General features: G+C 53.0%; 3 protein-coding genes across 9 annotated transcripts; 2 read left to right on the forward strand and 1 right to left on the reverse strand.

Moving 5' to 3' along the window:
• Positions 1-864: 864 nt before the first annotated feature.
• Positions 865-4,626, reverse strand: TCF19 (transcription factor 19). 2 transcript variants are annotated; one of them, XM_068557714.1, is made up of 4 exons: positions 4,494-4,626; positions 3,506-4,069; positions 1,897-2,452; positions 865-1,636 (listed from the first exon to the last, which is right to left on the reverse strand). In XM_068557714.1, the coding sequence occupies exons 2-4, from the start codon at positions 3,741-3,743 to the stop codon at positions 1,396-1,398; spliced, it is 1,035 nt and encodes a 344-aa protein (XP_068413815.1). In that variant the 5' UTR covers positions 3,744-4,069; positions 4,494-4,626; the 3' UTR covers positions 865-1,395. The 2 variants fall into 2 exon arrangements, with proteins under 2 accessions (XP_068413815.1, XP_068413816.1); XM_068557715.1 differs by lacking the exon at positions 4,494-4,626 and adding an exon at positions 4,392-4,473.
• A 286-nt stretch (positions 4,627-4,912) lies between these two features.
• Positions 4,913-18,825, forward strand: CCHCR1 (coiled-coil alpha-helical rod protein 1). Of its 6 annotated transcripts, none has more exons than XM_068557743.1 (18): positions 4,913-5,043; positions 6,083-6,149; positions 6,228-6,441; positions 8,181-8,484; positions 10,983-11,146; positions 11,263-11,398; positions 11,592-11,702; positions 11,917-12,066; positions 12,515-12,625; positions 12,845-12,951; positions 15,953-16,065; positions 16,234-16,279; positions 16,438-16,574; positions 16,703-16,891; positions 16,989-17,090; positions 17,924-18,075; positions 18,174-18,345; positions 18,562-18,825. In XM_068557743.1, the coding sequence occupies exons 2-18, from the start codon at positions 6,134-6,136 to the stop codon at positions 18,669-18,671; spliced, it is 2,334 nt and encodes a 777-aa protein (XP_068413844.1). In that variant the 5' UTR covers positions 4,913-5,043; positions 6,083-6,133; the 3' UTR covers positions 18,672-18,825. The 6 variants fall into 6 exon arrangements, with proteins under 6 accessions (XP_068413844.1, XP_068413845.1, XP_068413846.1 ...); XM_068557744.1 differs by having other exon boundaries at positions 18,216-18,345; XM_068557745.1 differs by having other exon boundaries at positions 11,592-11,642.
• On the forward strand, positions 18,693-22,078 carry PSORS1C2 (psoriasis susceptibility 1 candidate 2). Its single transcript, XM_068559207.1, has 3 exons — positions 18,693-18,784; positions 20,705-20,803; positions 21,441-22,078. Exons 1-3 carry the CDS (start codon positions 18,693-18,695, stop codon positions 21,796-21,798), a joined length of 549 nt encoding a protein of 182 aa, XP_068415308.1. The 3' UTR covers positions 21,799-22,078.
• Positions 22,079-22,633: the final 555 nt, after the last annotated feature.

Raw genomic sequence — 22,633 nt, forward strand, 5'->3', positions numbered from 1 at the left:
CTCACCAAAACCTCCCACATTTTAGTCCTGCCTCTGCCACTTCCTAATTAGGGCCCTTGCTCTGGAGCCTTTCCTCAATGTGTAAAAAACTTGGGTTGGTAAGTCTAAGTAGAGGAGGAAGGGGATGGATATGCAGGTTGCAATAGGATAGGTCAAGATAGGGCTTTCCTAATAAGAACTATAGAAATGCTACTTTGACAGTATCTTGGCTTGGTGTACGACTGTCAGAAGAGAATCAGTGTAGCATATGTGGGTTATGTTGATATACTGGACCAGGTCGGCATCTGTTGTAGCTGGTGTCTCAGGTTTTCTCTTCCTGGTAGTACTGGTCAACCTTGTAAAAGTTCTGCCACCCTCATGAACTTGACCAAATCCCAAGTACCTTATTTTAATGGCAGTGGATCTGTTGTTTGTTGTTGTTTTATAAATATTTATTTTGGCTGCATCGGGTCTTAGTTGCGGCACGTGGGATCTATTAGTTGTGGCGCATGTGGGCTCTTAGTTGCGGCATGTATGCGGGATCTAGTTCCCCAACCAGGGATCGAACCCCGGGCCTCCCCGCATTGGGAGCTCGGAGTCTTACCCACTGGACCACCAGGGAAGTCCCGGATCTGTTTTCTTTGAAACTAGAAACTGAAATTACCTGGATTCCTTTTCTCCTGTCTTCCCACCTCCAGCTTACCTCATATATTTGCACCTTTTCAGCGAGCAGGTTTGTATTTCTCTGCCTTGTCTGCTCATCTCCTCCCCTAAGAATCTGAATTAGTTTTCCAGACTTTACCACTCCATTCTCTCAAAAATTGGAAAGCAAGGAGTATCAGACCCACAAAAAGAGTAAGTACCTTGGAGTATATGAAGCTGCTCATTCTTTATTTGGAAATGGAAGCAAAGCTCTGAAAAGTCAGGTCACAATCATGGTGGTCAGCGGCAGGACTGCTCACAATGTAAGGAAGTTTGGGGGCTGTGCCCTAGGTTTTCCCAGAGATGCCTTAGGCGATGCCATCAAGAACATTTAGAACTTGCTTGTTCAAGTCTGGGGCTTATAACTTCCCAGGCGTGACCTCTGCAATTGATGGGTTCTCTTGACCAGACATTCTAGTGTCCATGACAACAAGGACCTACAGCTTGTGACAAGTAGGAATTTCCAGCTCACTGGCAACTTCCTGGAGGCAGCAATATCTTTGGCAGGAAGCCATCTCTTCTGTTACCTTGGCCATGAGGGCCTGCTCCAGGCCTTGAATTGATAATCCATAGGAATGGACCCTTCCCCTGTAGTCATTCCCTCCTAGAGAGGCAAGGGAAAAAGAAGGCATCTCTTAGGACCCATTGGCACCCCAGTGTCCACCCATGTCTTGGAGGTGCCAGCTCTGTCCTCTGGTGCTTTGGTGGTGGGCCTTAGGTCTGGATGCCTACACGACAGCCTGGGCACTGGAAGTCGGCCTCCCTGGCAGCCTGGATGCTGCAACCAACACAGGCCACATGGAACCAGATGTCACAACCATCACACTGAACCCAGGCTACTGTCTCTTCTTGGGGTAGGCAGCAACAAGGGGCTGCACAGTGCTCCCCGCCCCCAACTGCAGGGGGAGCCCTGGGGTTGCTCACTGGGTGTTTCCGAGGACGCCCACGTCGATTTCTGAAGAAAGTGACACAAAAACCAGGGTCACTGGAAACCTGCAGAGGCCTAGAACTTTCCCCTGGATAACTGCAGAGTGAACCTATATAGATTCACTAGACTAAAGGTGAATCTGGTTAGAAGAACGAACCCAGGTCTTGTCATTCCACCTTCTGTTCCATCTCCCATCCCCATCCCCCAGGCAGAGAGCTACTTCCCAGCCTAGGGCTCTAAAAGAATCAAAAGGCAGTGAAATATGAGACAAAGTTCTCTCCACTTACCCACTGGGTGTCAGTGGGGTTTTCTCTACACGGAGTTTCTTCCTGGGCTCCAAAAGGACTGGTGGGGGGCTCTTGGGAGCCTCTCTCTCATCATCCAGTTCTGCCAACACGCGGTGAGCTGATTTCCTCCGGTTTCTTGGGGGTGGGACAGAAGGGGTGGTCCCCACTTCCCCAACTGGAGTGGGAACAGGCAGGCTCTGTGGCCTACCCCCACTCCGTGAGAAGGTGAGGGGCTGGGAGTGGAGCTTGCTGAGGCTGCCAATGGAGTTGAGGATCAGCGTGGCTTTGGGGGCAGGGGAGAGGGTGCTGAGGGGGCGCTGTGGAGCCCCCTGGGAGGGCAGCATGGGCTGGAAACCAACCCCGGTTCCCTCTTCTCCCCTAGACCGTGGGGTAGTAATGGCAGCAAAATCTTGAGGTTTGACTCGGACTTGCTGAAACAAGTAGAACTCTGAGGGGCTGGTTTCTGGGGGCCCTTCAGGGCCAAAGGTCAGAAGGTCACCATCACTCAACTCCAGCCTGTGACCCCTTGGGAGTCGGACATTATTGACCAAAGTCCCTGTTGATTGTGGGGCACCAGACAAATACAGAGAACGACAAAAACAAATGACAGGTCAGAAGTGGAGAAATCTGGTCCTGTCTGGTTTTCTGGGGAACATGAGGAAGAACACGACACCTGTCATCAAATTCTCACATTCTAAATCTCTCAGCAGGTGACATCAGATATGAAACTCCTTGTGAGTTGGGAATGAGTTTATTTTTCTTATGTCCTCCCTCAGGGCACATGGAGGGAATGAACTCCTTCCCTCAATTCACTGAGGTCCAATTCTCAGAGATGCTCACTTTCACTCAGTTCCAACTCAGTACTAATCAGCACAGCTCAGATTGTCTGGGTTCAAATCCAAGCTCCACCACTTACCAGCCATGTGACCCTGGACAAGTTAGCTTCTTTATGCCTCATTTTCCTTGTCTGTGAAATGGGGTATTTGTGCTCACCTACATTTAATGCCTTTAAAATGTTCTTGTCTCATAATAGTAAGCACTAAATGAATGTTGGCCACTATATCCAATCCCCACAGCACTCCCCAAAACAGACCTTACAAAGATTTACATTCTACCTAAGAGGAAACTAAGATCTAAAAAGGTGAAGTGACAGGCCTGAGTGATACTGCCAGGTGCCAGTAGCAGAACTGAGATGGGAACCCAGGCCTTCTGAGGCTGACTTAACTGCCTCCAAGTCAGGGAGTAAGACACATGTCCAGATCATTAAAACATAATTCAACATATAACTGCCCTAAGCTAAGGACAAGGTTCCTAAACAAATCTGGAAACTTAGTCAAATCTGAGCTTGTCCCCCAGTGGCCCCAGAACAACCCCACTGTGATACTCCAGGCCCTGGATCTACCTCCCAGCCCTTCTAAGAGCTAAACAGGGTCAGCCCCACAAAGATCTGACACTGCACATTTCTGGTGGGAAGACAGGTCTGGATGACAACCATCTATCCAACCTGATGGGGAGTTTGGGAGGCAGGCAGAGTCCCTGTGGAGACTCTTGGTCATTCCAGCCCAGAACTGCACTGCCCAGGCATAAGGCTGCTCTGCTCACTCCTCACCTTGGCTGCTATGGTTCTCCAGGCTGACCCTCCAGTCGTCACCCCGGCGTTCAGCGTGCAGCTCCGCATGGACTCCAGAGATGAAGCCGGGCTCCTGCTGGGGCCGCAGGGCCACATCACAGAGGTCGGCCCTGCAGCCCAAGCGGTAGGTGCAGCCAGCCCCACTTGGGGGGTGGAAGGTGTAGAGATCGCCACCCTTGCCGCCCCCTATGCGCAGCAGCTGGAAGCAAGGCAGCATGGGCGGTGCCCCCTCCACACCACCTCTTCCACTTTAGGAATCCATCACCTTTCCCACTCCCTGGGCCATGCACATCTGGCCTAAGTTCACTTTCCGTCTGATGCAAACTTGAGCTGTCCTTTGTGCAATTTCAACTTTGAGCTCACTCCCTGAGTAGGGCAAATTCAGAGTGCAAGGAGCCTAGAACGCGATGCAAAATTGGCTGTCAACAGCTTTGCAACTGAAAAACTTGGTGAAGGTCCCAGTGTAGTGCAAAAATGAAGGCGTCTTGTGGCACGAAGCTGAATCGGATCCTCAGGCTGCTAAGTATTCCAGGAGCCTTCAATCTGTGCAAGGCAACAATACATTAGGCAGCTTCTAGGGAAATTCGAACTGTAGGTGTGGGGGTGAGGGTGGGGACTGCTTCTGTGTGATATTAACTTGTCACCTCAGTGTAATTTGGAGAAGAGAAGCTTCTTCCTGTAAAACCTGCTGATCCAAATAGAGTAACCCTCCTGCTAGCCCACGCCTCACTCTTCTGGCCAATCCCTCACTCATAACTAGTTGGCTTGAACCCCAGTGGGAAGTGTATCCACTGTCACCCCTCAAAAGGCAGTGCAAACGGGTCTCTAACGTTCTCCAGCAAAGTGGATCTAAACCCTTGCTTACCGACTTCTCCGGGTGGGATAAAAACAGAAGAAAGGGCTCCCGGGATGATGCAAGGCAAACCCAGCCTTTTCCCTCCCCGCCCCAGCCCAGGTTCGTATCTACCGCGCGGTGCAGTCTCGGAATGGTCCCCTCTCCAGGCAGTGCCAGCTCGGCCCGGGTTGGTGCTCCTGCGGCTGTTTGACAGCGAGGAAACCAGGGCCAGGAGGGGCGCGGCCTCCGCGCGCGGGCAGCGCCGACCCCGCCTTCGGAATTCCCGGGTCCGAAGCTCCCGCCGAGCGAGCCCGCCCCCCGCGCTGTTTCTGATTGGCCATCTTGTTTGCCCTCCTTCTCTCCATTGGGCGACGAACTGGGAGGGTCCCCGATCTCCCGCCTTCCGCTTTTTCTGATTAGTTCACAAGTTTTCCCGGGTTCCCGGAGTTGGGCGGAGCTGCCAGGGCGCGGAGGTGCCCCCAACGCCTTAATTGGGCCAGGCTTTAGACACTACTGCGCCTGCGTTTACCTCTTCTCCTCCTTCCGGGTTGGTAGCCTTGTAGGCTTTAGAGCGTCCCGCCAACCTGCCCGCTTTGCGCAGGCGCGGTCAGGGCCCGAGGCCGCGCCCGGGAGCTAGGTGTAGGGGGTGTGGCCAAAGGGCTGAGGGGGTCTCTCGCGCCGGGTAAGGGGCATTCGGGAAGAGTCGGTTGGGGGCGGGAAGGGGCTGAGAGGGGGTACGGGGGTGGGTTCAGGGATCCATAGGGTGGAGGGGTGCAAGGGCAGGGTAAAGGAACAAATGAGGTGGTCAGAACAGCCTTAGCGCTCAGCGTCCAGCAGGGCGAAGACTCATATCTGGGGGAGAGGAGGGAGGGAGAGCAGGCTATTGGGAGATGAGAGAGTAAGGGGCCAGAATAATTTCTTCAGGATAAAAGCAAACTAGGATGTAGGGAGGGATCGGAATCCCAGATTGGGGGAAAAATAGATGAATTCGGGTGGGAGGGGGGGGAGATCTTGAAGACCCCTCTCTCTGCTCTAGGACTCTGGAGAGGTGGGTGGGCGACAGGAATGGAAGCTGAGGAGACAATAGAGAGAAACTGAGAGGAAGGTTGCTGGAAGGGTTTGGATGCGACGTCAGGAAGCTGGCTTTTCTGCCAAGGGGTCTAGGCTGCCTGGATTCCCCGGGGGTCCTGGGTAGGCGTCCTGCCCTACATGTGGCCACATTCATCAGGGGCTAGGCATTGGGCCAGCGCTTTGATAGGGAAGGACCCAGGAGTCATGGCTTGGTGGTGTCTGGATGGGCTTCCCCAAGGCCTTGGTGAGCCATGGAGAGAACTCTGGAGATTGGGCTCACAGCCTCTGCACTGCATACCTCCTTCCTCACCTCCATCCAGGAAAGGTAGAGACTGTAGAAACTTAAGGAGGAGAGTAAAGGCACTGCCCAGAATTTTAAAAGTATGAGTAAAACCAGAGCCTCTCTCAGCCTCTCTCAGTAAATTCTCTCCATCTCATGGCTGTTGCCACAGTCCTATCAGGAACCAGATTGAGACAAGCAAATGATCTTCAGGTATTTCCTACTTCTTTTGGGAAGTAGGATAAGAGGAGCTAAGAGTCAGATGGACCTGGCTATTATTTAAGGATTATGACTGTTATTGTAGGGGCTATCTCTTTGGAAGGTGGCCTGAAAATTGAATTGGAGTGTCCTTGTTTCTCCTGTTGTCCAGGGGAGCATAGATGGCTGGACACAGACTCTAGAGACTTCAAATAATGTGGAAATGTTTCGACCTTCAGGTCAGTGGGACCTGGCAAGGGGGCTGGTGATTATGTCTCCCTGGGAAACTGACCATCTTTGTCCTTATGATTCTTCAGGTTCCACTGGGCTGATTCCCCCATCCCACTTCCAAGTTCGGCCCCTTCCAACTCTGCCAAGAATGGCTCCCACGTGGGTCTCAGACATTCCCCTGGTTCAGCCCCCAGCCCATCAAGATGTCTTAGAGAGGCGGCCAGATAACCAGAGACCTCAAGTGACCATGTGGGAACAGGAAGTTTCTGGCAAAGGGCAGGAGCCAGGGTGGAGAGGCAGGTACAGATCTAATGTTGCTGTTTTCTTGGGCTTGCTTGCCAGTGGCCCTTCTTCCCTGAAATAGATTCCTTACCCTATTTCAGCCCTTAGTTCCATGATTATTCATTTTTATATAAGCAATTGTTGTTGCCTACAATGCATAAATAATAGCAGTGTGCTAGATGCTAGGGACAAGAATAACAAAAATGAATAAGAGAGATCCTGATATCAAGGAATTTTATTTTATTTTTGATAATTTTTTTTTAATGAATTTATCTATTTATTTTATTTTTGGCTGCGTTGGCCTTTGTTGCTGCGCACAGGCTTTCTCTAGTTGCAGTGAGCGGGGGCTACTCTTCGTTGTGGTGCGTGGGCTTCTCATTGCAGTGGCTTCTCTTGTTGCAGAGCACGGGCTGTAGGGGCGCGGGCTCTAGAGCACAGGCTCAGTAGTTGTGGCGCACGGGCTTAGTTGCTCCGCGGCATGTGGGATCTTCCTGGAGCAGGGCTCGAACCCGTGTCCCCTGCCTTAGCAGGCGGATTCTTAACCACTGCGCCACTAGGGAAGCCCCTATCAAAGAATTTTAAATCCTAAGGGAAGAGATAGGTTGACCCACAGCTGATTGTATTAAGCGTAGGATAAGGCAGGCTGAAGAAGTACGGCCTGGGAGTACAGACCGTGTGCTGCGGTAGTGTAGATTCATTCTGACGGAGCTGACCATGCCATCTGTCAATTTGTTGTCTGTGAAGATTCTTATTCTTGTTGTTTCATGTGTGTCTTTTCCCAAATGTACTGGAACATCATCCTGCCATTTTGTTCTTGAGTGGATTGCAGGTGAGTCTACCTTGGACCCCGTCAAAGGGAAAGGAGCATAATGATGAAAGGGGAGCATTGGAGTGAGTGTCAGGAGACAGAGATTCTTTGTGACTAATTTGGCTACCAGCTAGGGGTCCTTTGGCCAGTCATCTAATTTCTCTAGGCTACAGATCTCTGCCACTTAAAAAAGGTGCTGGGGAATTCCCTGGTGGTCCAGTGGTTAGGACTCTGCTTTCACTGCCAAGGGCACAGGTTCAGTCCCTGGTCAGGGAGCTAAGATCCTGCAAGCTGCATGGTGTGGCCAAAATAAATTAAAATTAAAAAAAAAAAATGCTGTGGTTCTGGGCCTCAGTGAGGGAGCTGTGTCAAGAGCCATGTTATAAGCTGGTTTCAACTTTATGTGACGCCAGTAGACTCTGCTCTCCAGCGGTTGGGACTATGTAATTTATTGAGGTACTGCACTCTCAGACTTCTCATGTGGTGTACCTAACACTCAATAAATGATTTTAACTAGTGCCTGGCCTCACCATATTGATACTCGTTGCCATGACCTCTCTTTCCACCTCCATCAAACTTTTCCTTGCCCCTAAATCAGAATTCAGAAATCTCTGAGTGTCCTTCCCGCTTCTCCAGTTCAGAACGTGTGGCCTAATGATGTGCACATGTGATGTTTAACACATCTGCCTGTATATTGTCCTTGAGAGAGGTCATGTTCCATGCACTCAGCTAACCTTTAGGTCCTGTGGGCCCAGATATGCTTAGTAGGGCTGTTATCAATGATGATGGTGATGGAAATGCAGAGATCCCCATGGCCCAGCTTCATCCCCTGCCATCTCCCCATATGGGAGCAGAGGGATCCTCTCCTCCTTCTCCTGTCTCCATTTATGCCTTGGCCACCCTCCCAGCACCAGAGACAGGTCTCACCTGTGCTAACCTGTCTTTGAAGGTCCGTGGAGCTGGCCGGGTCGCAGGCCCTGAGCCAGCAGGCTGAGCTGATCTCTCGGCAGCTGCGAGAGCTGCGGCGCCTTGAGGAGGAGGTCCGGGTGCTGCGGGAGACCTCGCTGCAGCAGAAGATGAGGCTGGAGGCCCAGGCCATGGAGCTGGAGGCACTGGCACGGGCAGAGAAGGCTGGCCGCGCTGAGGCCGAGGGCCTGCGTGCTGCCCTGGCTGGGGCCGAGGTTGTCCGGAAGAACCTGGAAGAAGGGAGCCAGCGGGAGCTGGAGGAGGTTCAGAGGCTGCACCAAGAGCAGGTGAATGTGGGCCTGGGAAGGGTTCAGCTGCACAGTGGTGAGCTGGGCAGGAGCTCCCCAGCAAAGAGCAGGCATTGCAGAAAAGGGTGATGAGATGTTTGGTGAAGGTGAAAGAAACAGGTGACCTGGAAAGAGGGAGAACTTGGATGTGTTGGTCTTATTCAGATTGCCCTTTTCTGCCAGGACTCAGGAGACCTCCCACCACTTGAAGCCCTCCTTCCTCTTCCAGTAGGAAGTAGTTTGTCTTTCTACTTTACTCCAGGTACCCAGTTCATCTGGGAACACTGTGGGAGGGAGAGTGAGGGAGGTGGGAGTGGGGTCCTAAGGTGGACTGGGAAGGGGCGATTATTCAGTCAGCAAGCATTTATCCGTGTTTACTCTTTGCCATCCCTGAGACAAGAGCCGGGACACTGGGGTGAGCAAATCAGCCAACTCTCTGCCCTTGTGGGTGGAGCTGACAGCCTAGTGGGGGATACACACATTCAATGCTTAATTTAATTCTAGTTAATTAATTGCAATTGGGAAAAGAGCCATGAAGGAGAAGGACAAAGGAGCCCTGACTGGTCTGGGGGTTTGGGAAGGCCACCCTAACCAGTCGACATGTTAGGAAATGAAACCATAAAGATATTGGAAGAAAATATGGGTGAATTCCTTTATAACCTGGGAATGGGGAAACCTTTCTACCTGTGAATCAAAATCCAGAGCCATTAAGGAAAAGATTGATATATTGACTTTATAATACCAAACTTAGGAATGACAAAATAAAAGTAAAATTAAAGGGTAAGTGATAAACTATAGAAGAATATTTCCAGGTCATATCACAAGAAAAAGCTAATATCCCTACTATATAACGTGTGCCTGGAAATCAAGAAGAGAAAGACAGCAGTCCAGGCAGAAAATGGACAGAGGAGATCGTTCAAAGAAAAATATAAAGAGCCTTTAGATTCATGAAAGATGCTTAATGATAAGAAGTTGACATTTGTGTTAAATAGGAGTTGGCGGGCTTCCCTGGTGCCGCAGTAGTTGGGAGTCCGTCTGCCAGTGCAGGGGACAAGGGTTCGAGCCCTGGTCTGGGAGGATCCCACATGCCGCGGAGCAGCTGGGCCCATGCGCCGCAGCTACTGAGCCTGCGCTCTGGAGCCCGCGTGCCATAACTGCTGAGGCCCACGCGCCTAGAGCCCATGCTCTGCAGCGGGTGGGGCCGCCGCAATGAGAGGCCCGTGCGCGGTGGCGAGGAGTGGCCCCTGCTGGCCGCAGCTGGAGGGGGCCCGCGCACGGCAACGAAGACCCAATGCAGCTGTAAATAAATAAATAAATTAATTAATTAAAATAAAAAAATAGGAGTTGGCTGGTGGGCAGGCATGTGGGGAGGTGATGGGGGCTGGTGTGACACTTGGCTTCAAGTAGATGTAAATGGGAGGAGGCCAGAGGGGCCTGAGTGCAGGCGATGAGAGGGGCTCTGGGTGTTGGGGTGGAGTGTGAGGCCTTGGGCCTGTTCAACTTTATACTTTACCTTAAGAGCAATGGGTAACCGCTGAAAGGTTTTAACAGGGAAATGACATGATCAGGTTTATATTTTATGTGTAAAAGGACCAGTTTTGTGATTCGCGTCCCAAAAGCTCACAGTGACTATGGTATAGAGATAGGGCTAGAGGTGGGCAGACCGGAAGTGAGGGCAGCCACTTCCCCTCCTTCACCGGCCGAACCATGACTCCTTCAGCGTATCTGACACCCTTAACCACTGTTGGTGGTGCTGTGAGAAAAGGACAAGCTCCCTGCCTTCCTAGGGCTTCCTTCTGGATGGGGGGGAAGCAGACAGTAAGCACGTGCAGAAGCAGGATCATTTCATAATGATAAGAAGTGCAGGAAGGGCACGAACAGGTGATAGGGCAGCGCAGGTGCTGAGTAGGGAGTAGCGGTCCGGGGAGGCCTTCCCCACGAGGCGGCATCACTGAGATCTGAGGAGCTGGGGGAAGCCAAGCCTCCAGGTCGACTCTGAGGTGGGAAAGAGCAGACTTGTTGGGGGGACGGTGGGAGAGCACTGTGGCTGGAGCAGAGCGGGCAGTGGGAGAAACAGGACAGAGCTCAGAGAAGCAGGCAGAGGCCAAGGCACGACAGGTTTCACAGGCCCAGGGAAGAAGCCGGTCTGAACGCTGTGGTAAGCCACTGGAGGTTTCTAAGACCGGTCAGGAGATGGTTGCCATTGTCCAGGCCAGAGATGAGGGTGGGTTACCTCAGGTTGGTGGCACTGGATATGGAGAGAAGTGACAATGTTTTGGCGGGAGACCTGACAGGAACTGCTGGTGGATTGGAGGGTGATGGGGAGTGAGGCAACAAGCATGGTCTCCGTTTTGCTGTGCACAGTTGGGTGATTTCTTGGGTGCTTGTCCAAGGTCACAGAAGGTGGGAGTGAAGGGCAGGGCCAAAGCAGAGGGCGGATTTGGAAAGCCCAGGTGTGGGCGAGCTGGCCCCTGCTGAGCCCTCCCTTCTCTCCACAGCTCTCCTCCTTGACACAGGCTCACCGGGAGGCTCTTTCCAGTTTGACTAGCAAAGCTGGGGGCCTGGAGAAGTCTCTGAGTAGTCTGGAAACCAGGAGGTCAGGAGAAGCCGAGGAGCTGGCTGCGGCCCAGAGGGAGGCCGAGCTGCTGCGGAAACAGCTGAGGTGAGTGGGTGGGTGGGCGACTGAAGGGCAGTTGGTCTGGCATTCGGTGGGTTGGTGGGTGGGGTGGGTCTCCAGGGTGCCCCCCGATGGCTACCCTGCTCCCACCCCAACCCTAGGAAGACCCAAGAGGATTTGGAGGCTCAGGTGACCTTGGTTGAGAACCTAAGGAGGTACATGGGGGAGCAGGTCCCTCCCGAGGTCCACAGTCAGATGTGGGAATCAGAGCGACAGGAGCTTCTAGAAACCGTGCAGGTGAGAGAGCGCTGGGCATGGGGTGGGACGTGAGGGCTCAGGTCCTGGGCTAGGGGGCCCTGGAGAAGAGCACAGTCCCCGGGAGAGAAGGCAGTGCTGTCAAGGGGCACACAGCCTGGCCGCTGCCCGAGGGCCACTGGGAGACCCGACAAGAGGTAGCTGTCCTCTCTCTCTCCCCCAACCCCACCCGAAGCACCTGCGGGAGGACCAGGCCGGCCTGCACACCACCGTGGAGCTGCTGCAGGTGCGCGTGCAGAGCCTCACGCACATCCTCTGCATGCAGGAGGAGGAGCTGGCCCGGAGGGTAGGCCCCTGGCCCAGGCCCCTCGCCCCCCGGGTGCCCCCTGTGCGTGGGAGGGGTCGGTGTGCCGCTCCTAGAACCTGCCTGCGTCTTTCTTCCCCTGAACGCCTCTTCTTGCTGTGGCTCCTGATGCCTGGGCAGGACAGAAGAAATAAAACCCACGTCCTTCCTCTGCTCCCCCAGGGGCCCACACTCTCCCCACTTCCTCCACCCTCAGGTTCAGCCTTCAGACTGCCTGGAGCCCGAGTTCACCAAGAAGTGCCAGTCCCTACTGAAGCGCTGGCGGGAGAAGGTGTTTGCCCTTATGGTGCAGCTGAAGGCCCAGGAGCTGGAGCACAGAGAATGCGTGGAGCAGCTGAAGGGACAGGTCGCCTGGCACCCTCTCTCCCCATGCTCTCCCCCAGCTCTCTGCTCCTTACAGGAGGGGTGGCATTTATTCACCAAATACTTGGGTGGTTCCCACATGCTGGCAGCACAGCCCTGAGCAAAGGCTGACAAGGACCTGCTCTCATGAGGCTTACATTCTGTGAGTTGGGCCGGCCTCCCCCAGAAGGGGACAGTGTCCAAGGATGGGTGGGTGGCACGGGCAGAGGCTGGCCACGGGTCCTGGTGGGTCGGTCACAGGGTAGTTCCTTAAGGTGTGGGCATGGGGAACATGCTTCTGGAAGGAAACCTGGACCCAGACTCCATTCTTAGGAACCCGGGCTTACTGTCTCCATGTGTGGCCTTCTTTCAGAGACCCCTGCACCTGCCCCTTCCTTCCCAATGCCTCCCCTACAGCTTTGGCTCTAGTCCTGCCTCCTCTCCTCCCCCAGGTGGCAGAGCTCCAGGAAGGAGTCAAAACCCAGTGCCAGGAGCAGGCCATCCTGCAGCGCTCCCTGCAGGACAAAGCTGCAGAGGTGGAGGTAGAGCGGATGGGTGCCAAGGTCAGTGTCTGAGATGGGCAGAGGCTGAGGGAGGGCAGGGAAACCTCAGGGAGGGGGACACTTTTGGTTTGTTTTGGCTGTACCACGTGGCATGCGGGATCTTAGTTCCCCGAACCAGGGATCAAACCCGTGCCCCCTGCAGTGGAAGCGAGCAGTCTTAACCACTGGACTGCCAGGGAAGTCCTGAGGGGACCATGTTCTTTACCGTATCCTTCCTAGGCCCTGCAGACGGAGCTGAGCCGCACTCAGGAGGCCCGGCGCCGGGAGCAGCAGCAGACAGCCACAGCGGAAGAGCAGCTGAAGCTTGTGGCCAATGCTGTCAGCAGGTATCTGGGATGGAGGGTGGGTGGAGTAGCATTTCTGCTTCGACAGCTTCCTGGGCATCTTGGAGTTTAAGAGCCTCAGGCAAGAGGGGCTAGAAAGCTGGCCGTGTGGAGGATGCAGGGCTGCAGGGCTGGAGGTATGTAGCCCTGTAAAATCTTTGTGTTTGTTTTTTCCTGGGGCAACCCCCTTCCACATTCACAGCAGGGTCACTTGTTATGACTCCCACCCAAGGCGTGTTTGGCTGGAGATGAGGTATTACTAACTTCCTCCTGCAGTTAGTAACAGCTTGAGCTAAATAGAGCACCTAGGAGGGTCTCCACCTTCAGAACTGTTTGAGGATGGGGAATGTGGACACTTGATCTTTCTTCCTTCCCTCCTTTCTCTCTTTCTTTTTCTTTCTTTCTCTCTTCCTTCCTTTCTTTCTTTCTTTTTCTTTCTTTCTCTCCTTCTTTCTTTCTTTTTCTCTCTTTCTCTCTCTCTCTCTCTCCCTCCTTCCCTCCCTCCCTCCCTCCTTCCTGCCCTCCCTCCCTCCCTCCCTCTCTCTCTCTCTCCCTCCCTCCCTCCCTCTCTCTCTCTCTCTCTCTTTCTTTCTTTCTTTCAAATTTTGCAGGCATGCCCTGTTGAGTTGGAAAAAATTTAATCTATTTTTTTTAAAGCTGAACACCCACAGGTATACCTCTTTTTATTGTACTTTGCTTTATTAACTTCACAGATGCTGCTACAAATCGAAGGTTTGTGGCAACTCTTGTGTCGAGCAAGTCTATTGGTGCCATTTTTTTTTCCAATAGCATTGTTTTAAAATTAATGCTGTTTTTAAATGTTTAGTTGTTTTTTCAGACGTAATGCTATTGCACACTTAATGGACTACAGTATAGCATAAACATAACTTTTATATGCACTGGGAACCCAGAAAATTCGTGTGACTCGCTTTATTGCAGTTTCCTTTTCTTCCCCCCTTTATTTATTTATTTATTTGTTTACTTTTTTAACATCTTTTTTGGAGTATAATTGCTTTACAATGGTGTGTTAGTTTCTGCTATATAACACAGTGAATCAGCTATACATATACATATATCCCCATATCTCTTCCCTCTTGGGTCTCCCTCCCACCCTCCCTATCCCACCCCTCTAGGTGGACACAAAGCACAGAGCTGATCTCCCTGTGCTATGCGGCTGCTTCCCACTAGCTATCTATTTTACATTTGGTAGTATATATAAGTCCATGCCACTCTCTCACTTCGTCCCAGCTTACCCGTCCCCCTCCCTGCCAGTTACCTTTTTAATCAATTGCAAGCCTGTCTCTCATACCAACTTCCTAGGTGTTTCCTTCACAGCTATTGTTAGATAACCTTTAGAAAGACATCTAAGGAGAAGCACAGGTTTCTTTGCACAGGTAACAATCCCTCCTTGGCTTTGGACATGGGGACACTGAGGTGGTCTGAGGAGAGCTCTCAGCACAGTGCCTGGCTTATTGCCTGCATTCTGTAAATGTTCACTTTTACCATGAAGCTCTTCTAGATGGATCACATAACAGTTTTGGCTTAGAACAATTGTGATGCAGGGTGGGTCCTTGCCTACCATCCCCTTCTGTTGGATTTGTACCTTGAGGACTAATTTAACCAAAAAAAAAATTTCATGAAAAATTTCAAGCGTGCATGGCATTAGAGAGACTAGTCATGATGAACTACTGCCCAGATTCAATCCATTGCATGTGCCTCCTACCTCCAGGAAGACAGAAAGATACACTGTGGACAGGGTTTTACTTTGATACCAGGACAGTACTGAAATGGTCCTTGCTAATGATTTATTGCCAGAAAGTCCACGTGGCCTAAAACAACCCAAGCTCAGATTGTTGCCAGGTTTTTCAGTCTCTTGGTGGCTTGGAGATCCTGTCAGGAAAAGCCTTTCGTAAGAGCCACAGTAGGTGTTGGAAGCACCCGCTCAAACAATTTTCAGATAAAAGTGATCTCTGCTGTGCTGCTAGGGATACAGCCTTCAGCCTTTGTCGTCCGCTTGTTTTTCCCCTGGGTGCTGCATAGGCCCTCCTCCCAGGGGACCCATTTAGACTTCTCAACTTCCATGAGCCACGTTGATCCTGCTTTGGGCACAGCCAGCTGATAAAGCATGTGGACCCGGCCTTTGTTGGTATCAGGGACTTGTTAGAGAGGATAACTTTGATCTCTGATACATAATAGTGATCAAAAGGCAGATCGTGAGAAATAAGCTTAGCACATTGCTTGAAAAGATGTACAGTCATTTAATGCCTTCTTGGGGCAAACTGATGGAAGCTATGGGCTTTGTTCCATAGAAGAATGCACATAAGTTCATACACCCCAAATGTGGCATATGGCGGCAGGAGACTCCCCAAACCTGGAGACGCACCTGGAGGCCTGAGGTGCAAAAGTCTAAATCAGCTAGAGATAAGCCTGCTTTAGGGCACTTGTTTTAGCCCCCATAGAATCGATGTTACTGAACCCTTTACTTTGTGATGGCATCTGAGTCCAGATAAGGTGCGACCTCATGAACCTGATTATTGTTTTAACTGTAGGGTTGTTTTTAAAGACACTGATTGCAAGGACGCAAATGAGAAGCTTATGTAGGTTTTGTGACCAGGAATAGCTGCGCCTTTTTTTTTTTTTTGTCTGGGCCACGCAGCATGCGGGATCTTAGTTCCCCGACCAGGGATCAAACCCACACCCCCTGCAGTGGAAGTACAGAGACTTAACCACTGGACCACCAGGGAAGTCCCTAGCTGTGCTTTTCTTATGAGCAACTGCATCATTTTTATTTGACAATGACTAAGGGGCTTAAGCTCTCAGTTTTCTTTCATGACTGGCAGGGCACAGAGTTGGGGCCCCTACTCTTGGCTTCAGCTTCTCTTGCCCTTGCTCTGATTTCCCCTTCCCTGCTTTCCCCACGTACATAGCAATACAGGATAGAGGGGGTCAAGTCCTTTTGGAAATAAGATGGGGTTGAAGGGTCATGACTTTGTGTCTTCTCCAGCTTTCAGACCTGGCTCCAGAGCGCCGTGGCAGAGGTGAAGCGGGCCGCAGCCCGGTTGCCCGGCCTCAGCAGCCGAGTCAGCTATGCCGTCCGCAAGGTCCACACCATTCAGGGTGGGTAGGGCAACTGCCAGATGCGTCCTGCCCCTGTCACTGCCCCACCAGCTCTCTCATCCTACACCCACCCTCCTGCCTCCTCCTTACCAGTCCGGGCATCTCCCGTTTTCCCTCTTCTCCTCCACAAGCTCACCTCTCTGTTGCTCTCTGCCTTTTCTTCCCCAGGCCTGATGGCTCGAAAACTGGCCCTTGCTCAGCTGCGCCAGGAGAGGTGAAATTTGGGCCACTTTGAGGTGGATCGGGGCAGGAGTGGGGCTTTAAGGTGTTGGTTTCTGGGACCCAAAAAAGCGAGGATGGAGGAAGGATGGGGGCTTAGGGGTCAGGCAGCTGGGTGATTCCCCCCATCTCTGTTTCCCTTCCCTGTCTCAGCTGCCCCCGACCCCCACCGGCCACGGATATGAGCCTGGAGTTGGAGCAGCTGCGGGAGGAACGGAACCGTCTGGACACAGAACTGCAGCTGAGTGCCCACATCATCCAGCAGGAGGTGGGCCGGGCCCGGGAGCAAGGTACATCTGGTCCTCAAGTCACCGAGCTTGAGCCGGGGCCAGAGTCTGAGTCTGGGGGATGAAGAGGAAGAGGGAAGAGCTGGGGTCTAGGGTATGGAGAAGCCTGAGTGGGCACCACATCTTCCCAGGGGAGGCGGAGCGGCAGAAGCTGAGCGAAGTGGCCCAGCAGCTGGAGCAGGAGCTGCAGCGCACCCAGGAGTCCCTGGCCACTTTGGGGCTGCAGCTGGAGGCGGCTCGCCAGGGCCAGCAGGAGAGCACGGCGGAGGCTGCCAGTCTCCGGCAGGAGCTGACCCAGCAGCAGGAGATCTACGGGCAAGGTGTGCAGGAGGGGCCGTGGGCAGACCCATGGTGGGGGCGGGGGTGGGAACCATGAACCCAGGCTCCCCTGACACCCCACGTGCACCTCCACCCCAGCGCTGCAGGAGAAGGTGGCCGAAGTGGAGACTCGACTGCGGGAGCAGCTCTCAGAATCAGAAAGGAGACTGAACGAGGCTCGCAGGGAACACACCAAGGCCGGTGAGATTGGCTGGGGTGGACGTGGGTTTTCAGGGAGAAGGAAGTGTTGAGGCATGAGGTTATTTTAAAAACTTTATTTTTAAAGCTTTTTTGAAGTGTGCGGGTCATGAAGTTATCAAGGAAGATGAATTCTCAGGTGGTAAACACCTATATATAGCCAGCAGCCATATCAAGCAACAGCACTTGACCAGCCCTGGATCCCCTGCAGCCCCTCCCAGTCACCCTCCTCCGCAAAGGCAGTCTGACATCTCATACCAACGATTACCCCCAACTTTTTATTGGGAAAAATTTCAAACACTTAGCCAAGTTAAGAGAATCATGTAATGGATACTCATATACCTTCTCTGGTTAGAGGCAGCAGTTAATAACCTTTGGTCACATTTCCTATCCGTATATATACGCATATTGATATATAAACATTTTGGGGGGAATTATTGAAAGTAAGTTGCAAACATCCTGACTGTTCAGCTGCATCTCCCACAAATAGGATATTTTCCTATGTAACCTCAATACCATTGTCACACTTCAAGAAAATGAACATGAATTGCACAAAATCTGATATCCAGTCCCTATTCAAATTTCCCCTGCAGTACTCTGGGAAGCTTCAGTGATGGGGGAGGTACTTTGGGTTCGCAGATTCATAGGATCCTAGAGCATCAGACTCCCCTCCCTCTGTACGGCAGACTGAAAGCCACAAAGTGTCAGTGGCTCACCTGAGTCACAGAGCTGGGGACCCAGTGTTCCTGCCCATCCTTCCAGGCTTGTTTTCACGGTGCCTCATGGCCTCTAGGCTGCCCAACACCCGTCCCCTCTGTGGCCTGGCTTTCCCGTAGTGGTCTCCCTGCGCCAGATCCAGCGCAAAGCCACCCGGGAAAAGGAGCGGAACCAGGAGCTGCGGCGCCTGCAGGATGAGGCCCGAAAGGAGGAGGGACAGCGGCTGACCCAGCGCCTGAAGGAGCTGGAGAGAGACAAGAACCTCATGCTGGTAGGAGGAGGAGAAGGGGCTCTTCTCAGGGAGCAGAGCTGTGGAAAGGGGAGGGGACTCTGCCCGGGCTTGGTGGCGTTTAACCCTCTCCTTCCCAGGCCACCTTGCAGCAAGAGGGTCTCCTCTCCCGTTACAAGCAGCAGCGACTGTTGGCAGTTCTTCCTTCCCCATCGGATAAGGGGTTACCTGTGGAGTCCAGCCCCAGGCCCTCAGAGTCTTCAGCGCCTGCACCTCCAGCAGCGGCCCTATGCACCAAGGAGTCCATCAAAGGTAAGGGACAGATGGCGGGGGACTTCAGGCATCTCTCCTCCAGGCGCTCTGCAATGCATGAGGCTTGTTCTCTGTGACCCCTGGAGGCCCACAGCCTCTCTTATTCACGCCCGCCTTGGACCAGGAGCCTTCTCCCTCATAACTCTCACATCCTGCGGCGTGACTGTGACAGCCTTCTCTTGTCCACCTCCTGTCCCTTGGGGTCTTCTTTCCCAGGATCCCTTTCTGTCCTGCTCGATGACTTGCGGGGCCTGAGTGAGGCCATTTCCAAAGAGGAAGCTATTTGTGAAGGAGACAGCCAGACCTCTTCTTCTGTCTGCCACTGAGCAGCTGCGAGGACCGGAAGGATGAGGATGGAGGAGGAGTGGGTTGGGGAGGGGGTCCAGCCCAGCTCCCTTCCCATCCAGCTGCCCTCGGGGACACCAGCCACCAAGATGTCGTGAATTCTCCCGTGGCTCAATAAAGATGACTACAGTAGGAGCCATTGTTTGGACAATTCTCTCTGGGAATATAAGGAAGTTTTCTCCCTGCAGCCTCTCTTGTCCGGGAAATGTGAGAAGTGGTCCCCCACACAGCTCTTTCTCTAGATGATTCCTTTTTCGAAACCCCTTTCCCAGGCTGCCCAGGAAGTTTTTGGAGAAGCTCCAGGTTTCTTTTTATTCTCAACTTTTGTTTTAAAACTACCTCTGGAAGGTGGTCAGTGCCAGGAATGAAGCAGATAAAACATTCACATGTTCGACAGGAATCGCAGATCCAGGCAGCATCCTGCCCCGGGGGGCCACTGTGGTGGGCTTGACGGGCGGGTCCCTGCTCCCGTGGCACTTACAGTCTGGTGGGAGAGACAGACGACGGGCAAGTACTTACATGAACAAATGAGCATTTCAAACAATAATAAGTGCTATGAATATGAAGAGAAAAAATAAATGACAGTGATGTGGTAGAAACTGGCTGTGTGGGGAGGGGCGGCATTAGATGGGGGGCAGGCAAGGCCTCTCTCAGGAGGGATGTGGTGCTGAGGCCGGAGTGAGGTGAGGAGCAGGCTGTGCAGCCCCCTGGGAGGAGCACGAGGGCGGGCACAGGGTGCGCAGGTGTGGAGGCTGGAGGGAGCCCGAGGGAGGATGCCGCAGGGAGAGGCCAGGCCTGGTGGAGCTTGGATTTTACTCTAAATCAGTAGAAAGTCCTTAGAGTACTTTTAAAGCTGGGGATAGCCACACGATTTGACTTAACATTTTTAAGAGATCTGTTGGCTGGCTGTGGAGGATGGGTTTGGGGTGTGGCCGCGGGATGAGGAGAGAGAGGAATGAAGTCCTCAAAAGTGAGCCACGAGGGACAGTGGTGTCCCTTACTGCGGGGGAGCAGACCCGGTAGGGGTCAACCCGGAGAGGAAGTGAGTTCTGTTTTGGACACGTTACTTCTGAGAGGCTCATGAGATGTCCAGGCAGAGGAGCCCTTGCTGAGGAAAAGTTCTAGGGGGATCTCTGAACGACTCAGACCAGACAGACTGACAACTGAAGGAGGAGGGGAGAGAAGGGGTGGGCACAGAGTTCACACCAAGGACAAGGGGAGGGGCTCAAGGGGCAGTGAGGAGGATTCCAGAGGGAGGAGAAAGAGGCTGAGATGCCAGGGGGAGCTGAGGCAACTTCTTCCCGAGCCTCTGGGTGTGACTGATGGAACCAGCCCCGGGGTGGGGAGAAGGAATCAGGATGTCCTTGTACTTTCTCCTTCACCTGCAGTCACCCCAGGTGGCTCCTGGATGAAATTCTCAGATGTCACTGCTTGGGAGGCCCCCGTCACGCCTGGAGAAGGCATATGCTGGGAAGTGGAAGTTCCAGGAAGGGCTGAGCCCCACGGAGAGGGTTCACACTGGGATGGGTGGGGGAGGCTCGGCATACTAGCTGAGACCGTTCTAGCTGTGTCCCAGCTGTTCAAGGGAACACCCCCTGTCCTCCCCCCAGTTGCCCACCCCCTGCCCGGCATCCTGCCTCCCAGCCTCTGTAATTACACTGCTTCCCCATGCGTGGTTTGCTCCCATTCCTTGGCTTCCAATGACCTTGAGGGATTAGAGGTAGAAGTCCCTGTTATTAGGGGTTGCTGCAGGGTGTGTATGAAGGAGGACATGAAAACAATGGTGGGGTGACCAAGGTCTGGATCATTGATAAAGCCTGGGTGGCTGGGTCCTGAGCTGGGGGACTAAAATGAGGGACGCCACCATCAGAGGTTACACATTAGCCATGGCCTTCCAAATGGGTTTGACCAGTTAGGTTCGGATGTGATTCCTTGTGTGACTGGGCTGGTCCCTCCCCAGAGATTGGCCTCCTCTTCCCCCTCCTCCCCTATAAAGCCTCTTGGGGTTCCCAAGCACCCAGACTCAGCCGACCCCTGACTTTGGGGGCCAGGAGACAGGCAAGATGCTCAACTGGAAGCTCCTGGGGATCCTGGTCCTTTGCCTGTTTTGCCGGAGGTGAGCTGGGAATAGAGGCCTGGAGTGTGATTTGGGGTGATGGGGGACGGTAAAGATGAGGCAAAGGTGAGATGGATGCATAGGGATAGGGAGATCCTGGGAATTCACATGAGGGGAAGAGTTAAGGGGATGGAGGTGATGCGGGAAGGTGCATTTTAGCGCAGAATAAATGTTTTGATGGTTTGGGTGTAGCTCCATGTGGCGATTTAGATCAGCATTCAGGTGTGGGGCGAGTATTCATCAGAGCTGAGGTCCGTGTTAAGGGGCTGGAGGTCATGGTAGAGATGGGGTCTGGGTGCCACGCGGGGCCAGGGTGTAGACAGCTTTGGGACTGCAGACACATATAGTGGCCCTGCCAGTGGGGTGTCCCAACCAGGGTTGGATGGAGCTTATGTGCGGGGAGCAGGGGATCCTGTCAGTTTAAAGTTGGTCCAGTCAATAGTTCAGGACAGCGTTTCATGTCATTTTAAGATCACTTTGGTATTTTGTGAATGTGTGAGAGTTACTTTTGAGTTTTGTTTGTGGGATCAGCTCAGGCTGTCGTCCATCGCAGAGAGGTGATGCTCCCTGGGTCCGTAGCTACGGGGAGAGGGGGGATCCTCACAACCTCTTACCTCTCTCCTTCCTCCTCTGCAGGCATCTCAGGCAGCGGAGACCATCCATCTCCCTCATCCACAGAGCCCTCAGAGGAGGAGGGCCCCCCAACATTGCCTCAGGGCCCCCCAATCCCTGGTGACCCCTGGCCAGGGGTACCCCCTCTCTTTGAGGACCTTCCACCTCCAGGCCCCAGTCGTCCCTGGAGAGACCTGCCTGAATCTGGAGTCTGGCCTCCTGTACCCCCTAGAACTGATCCCTCTCAACCTCCCCGGCCTGATGACCCCTGGCCAGCAGGACCCCAGCCTCCAGAAAACCCCTGGCCACCTGCCTCTAAGGTGGGCCACGGATCTCAGGAGGAGCCAGATCTTGACCCACCCCAGGAGGAGTACAGATAACGGATCCCCCAGAGGCATCCTGGGCCTCTGCCCTCAAGCCCATCTCTACCCTTCTGATTTCCCTTGAATTCTCCCCAATTTAGCCTAACTCCTTAATTCCTTTCCTCATTCCTTCAGTTTTATTCTGAACCTGGAAGGTGTTGTTCTCAATATTTTCTGTCCCCTCTTGAGATTGGTATTTAGCCCCCGCCTCCCCCTTCTTTCTTCTCTGACAGCCAAAGTGAACACCCCTACCTCACCTCCAGTCCTCTCCCCTCCCACCGCCTCTTCCCCACCCCTGGGACTCTCCGGGCAGGGCTGGCAGCACTGTGTTCTCTGCTGCCACCTGGTGGCCGCCAGCTGGGAACTACCAGGAGACCATGGTGCTTCCATGAAATGGAAAAACAAAAAACCATGTTTTCTAATTTTGACTCTAGGCTGCGTCTTTGCCAATGAGCAGCACTTTGAACATTCAGATGCCCTCATAACAGCCATGGACCTACAGAGATCTGGAAGTCTTCTGAGTTCCTGTGTTGCCCATATGCATAGGGATGTGGAACTCAGCCAGTGGAGGGTTGGAAATGCAACTATCAGAGTTACAAGGACATTCAGACCCACATTTCTCCCATTCTGGGATCCCCATTTTGGAGAATGAGAAACCAAGTTAAGTCTCTCTTTAATAGCTTATGGTTTGCATACCTCTGGCTGAACATGAAAACTCCCAGGGAGATGTGGGCAGGACTAAGTTTTAAGGGGATCAATTTCCAGAAGCATATGTGTCCCTTCCTAAAATGAATCTGCCTGAGAACTGTTCTCCTTTTCCACATGCCTCCATTAACAAGTGACCCTTCTCTCA

This window comes from Eschrichtius robustus, chromosome 12 (assembly GCF_028021215.1).
Source record: "Eschrichtius robustus isolate mEscRob2 chromosome 12, mEscRob2.pri, whole genome shotgun sequence".
Classification (NCBI taxonomy): Eukaryota; Metazoa; Chordata; class Mammalia; order Artiodactyla; family Eschrichtiidae; genus Eschrichtius; species Eschrichtius robustus.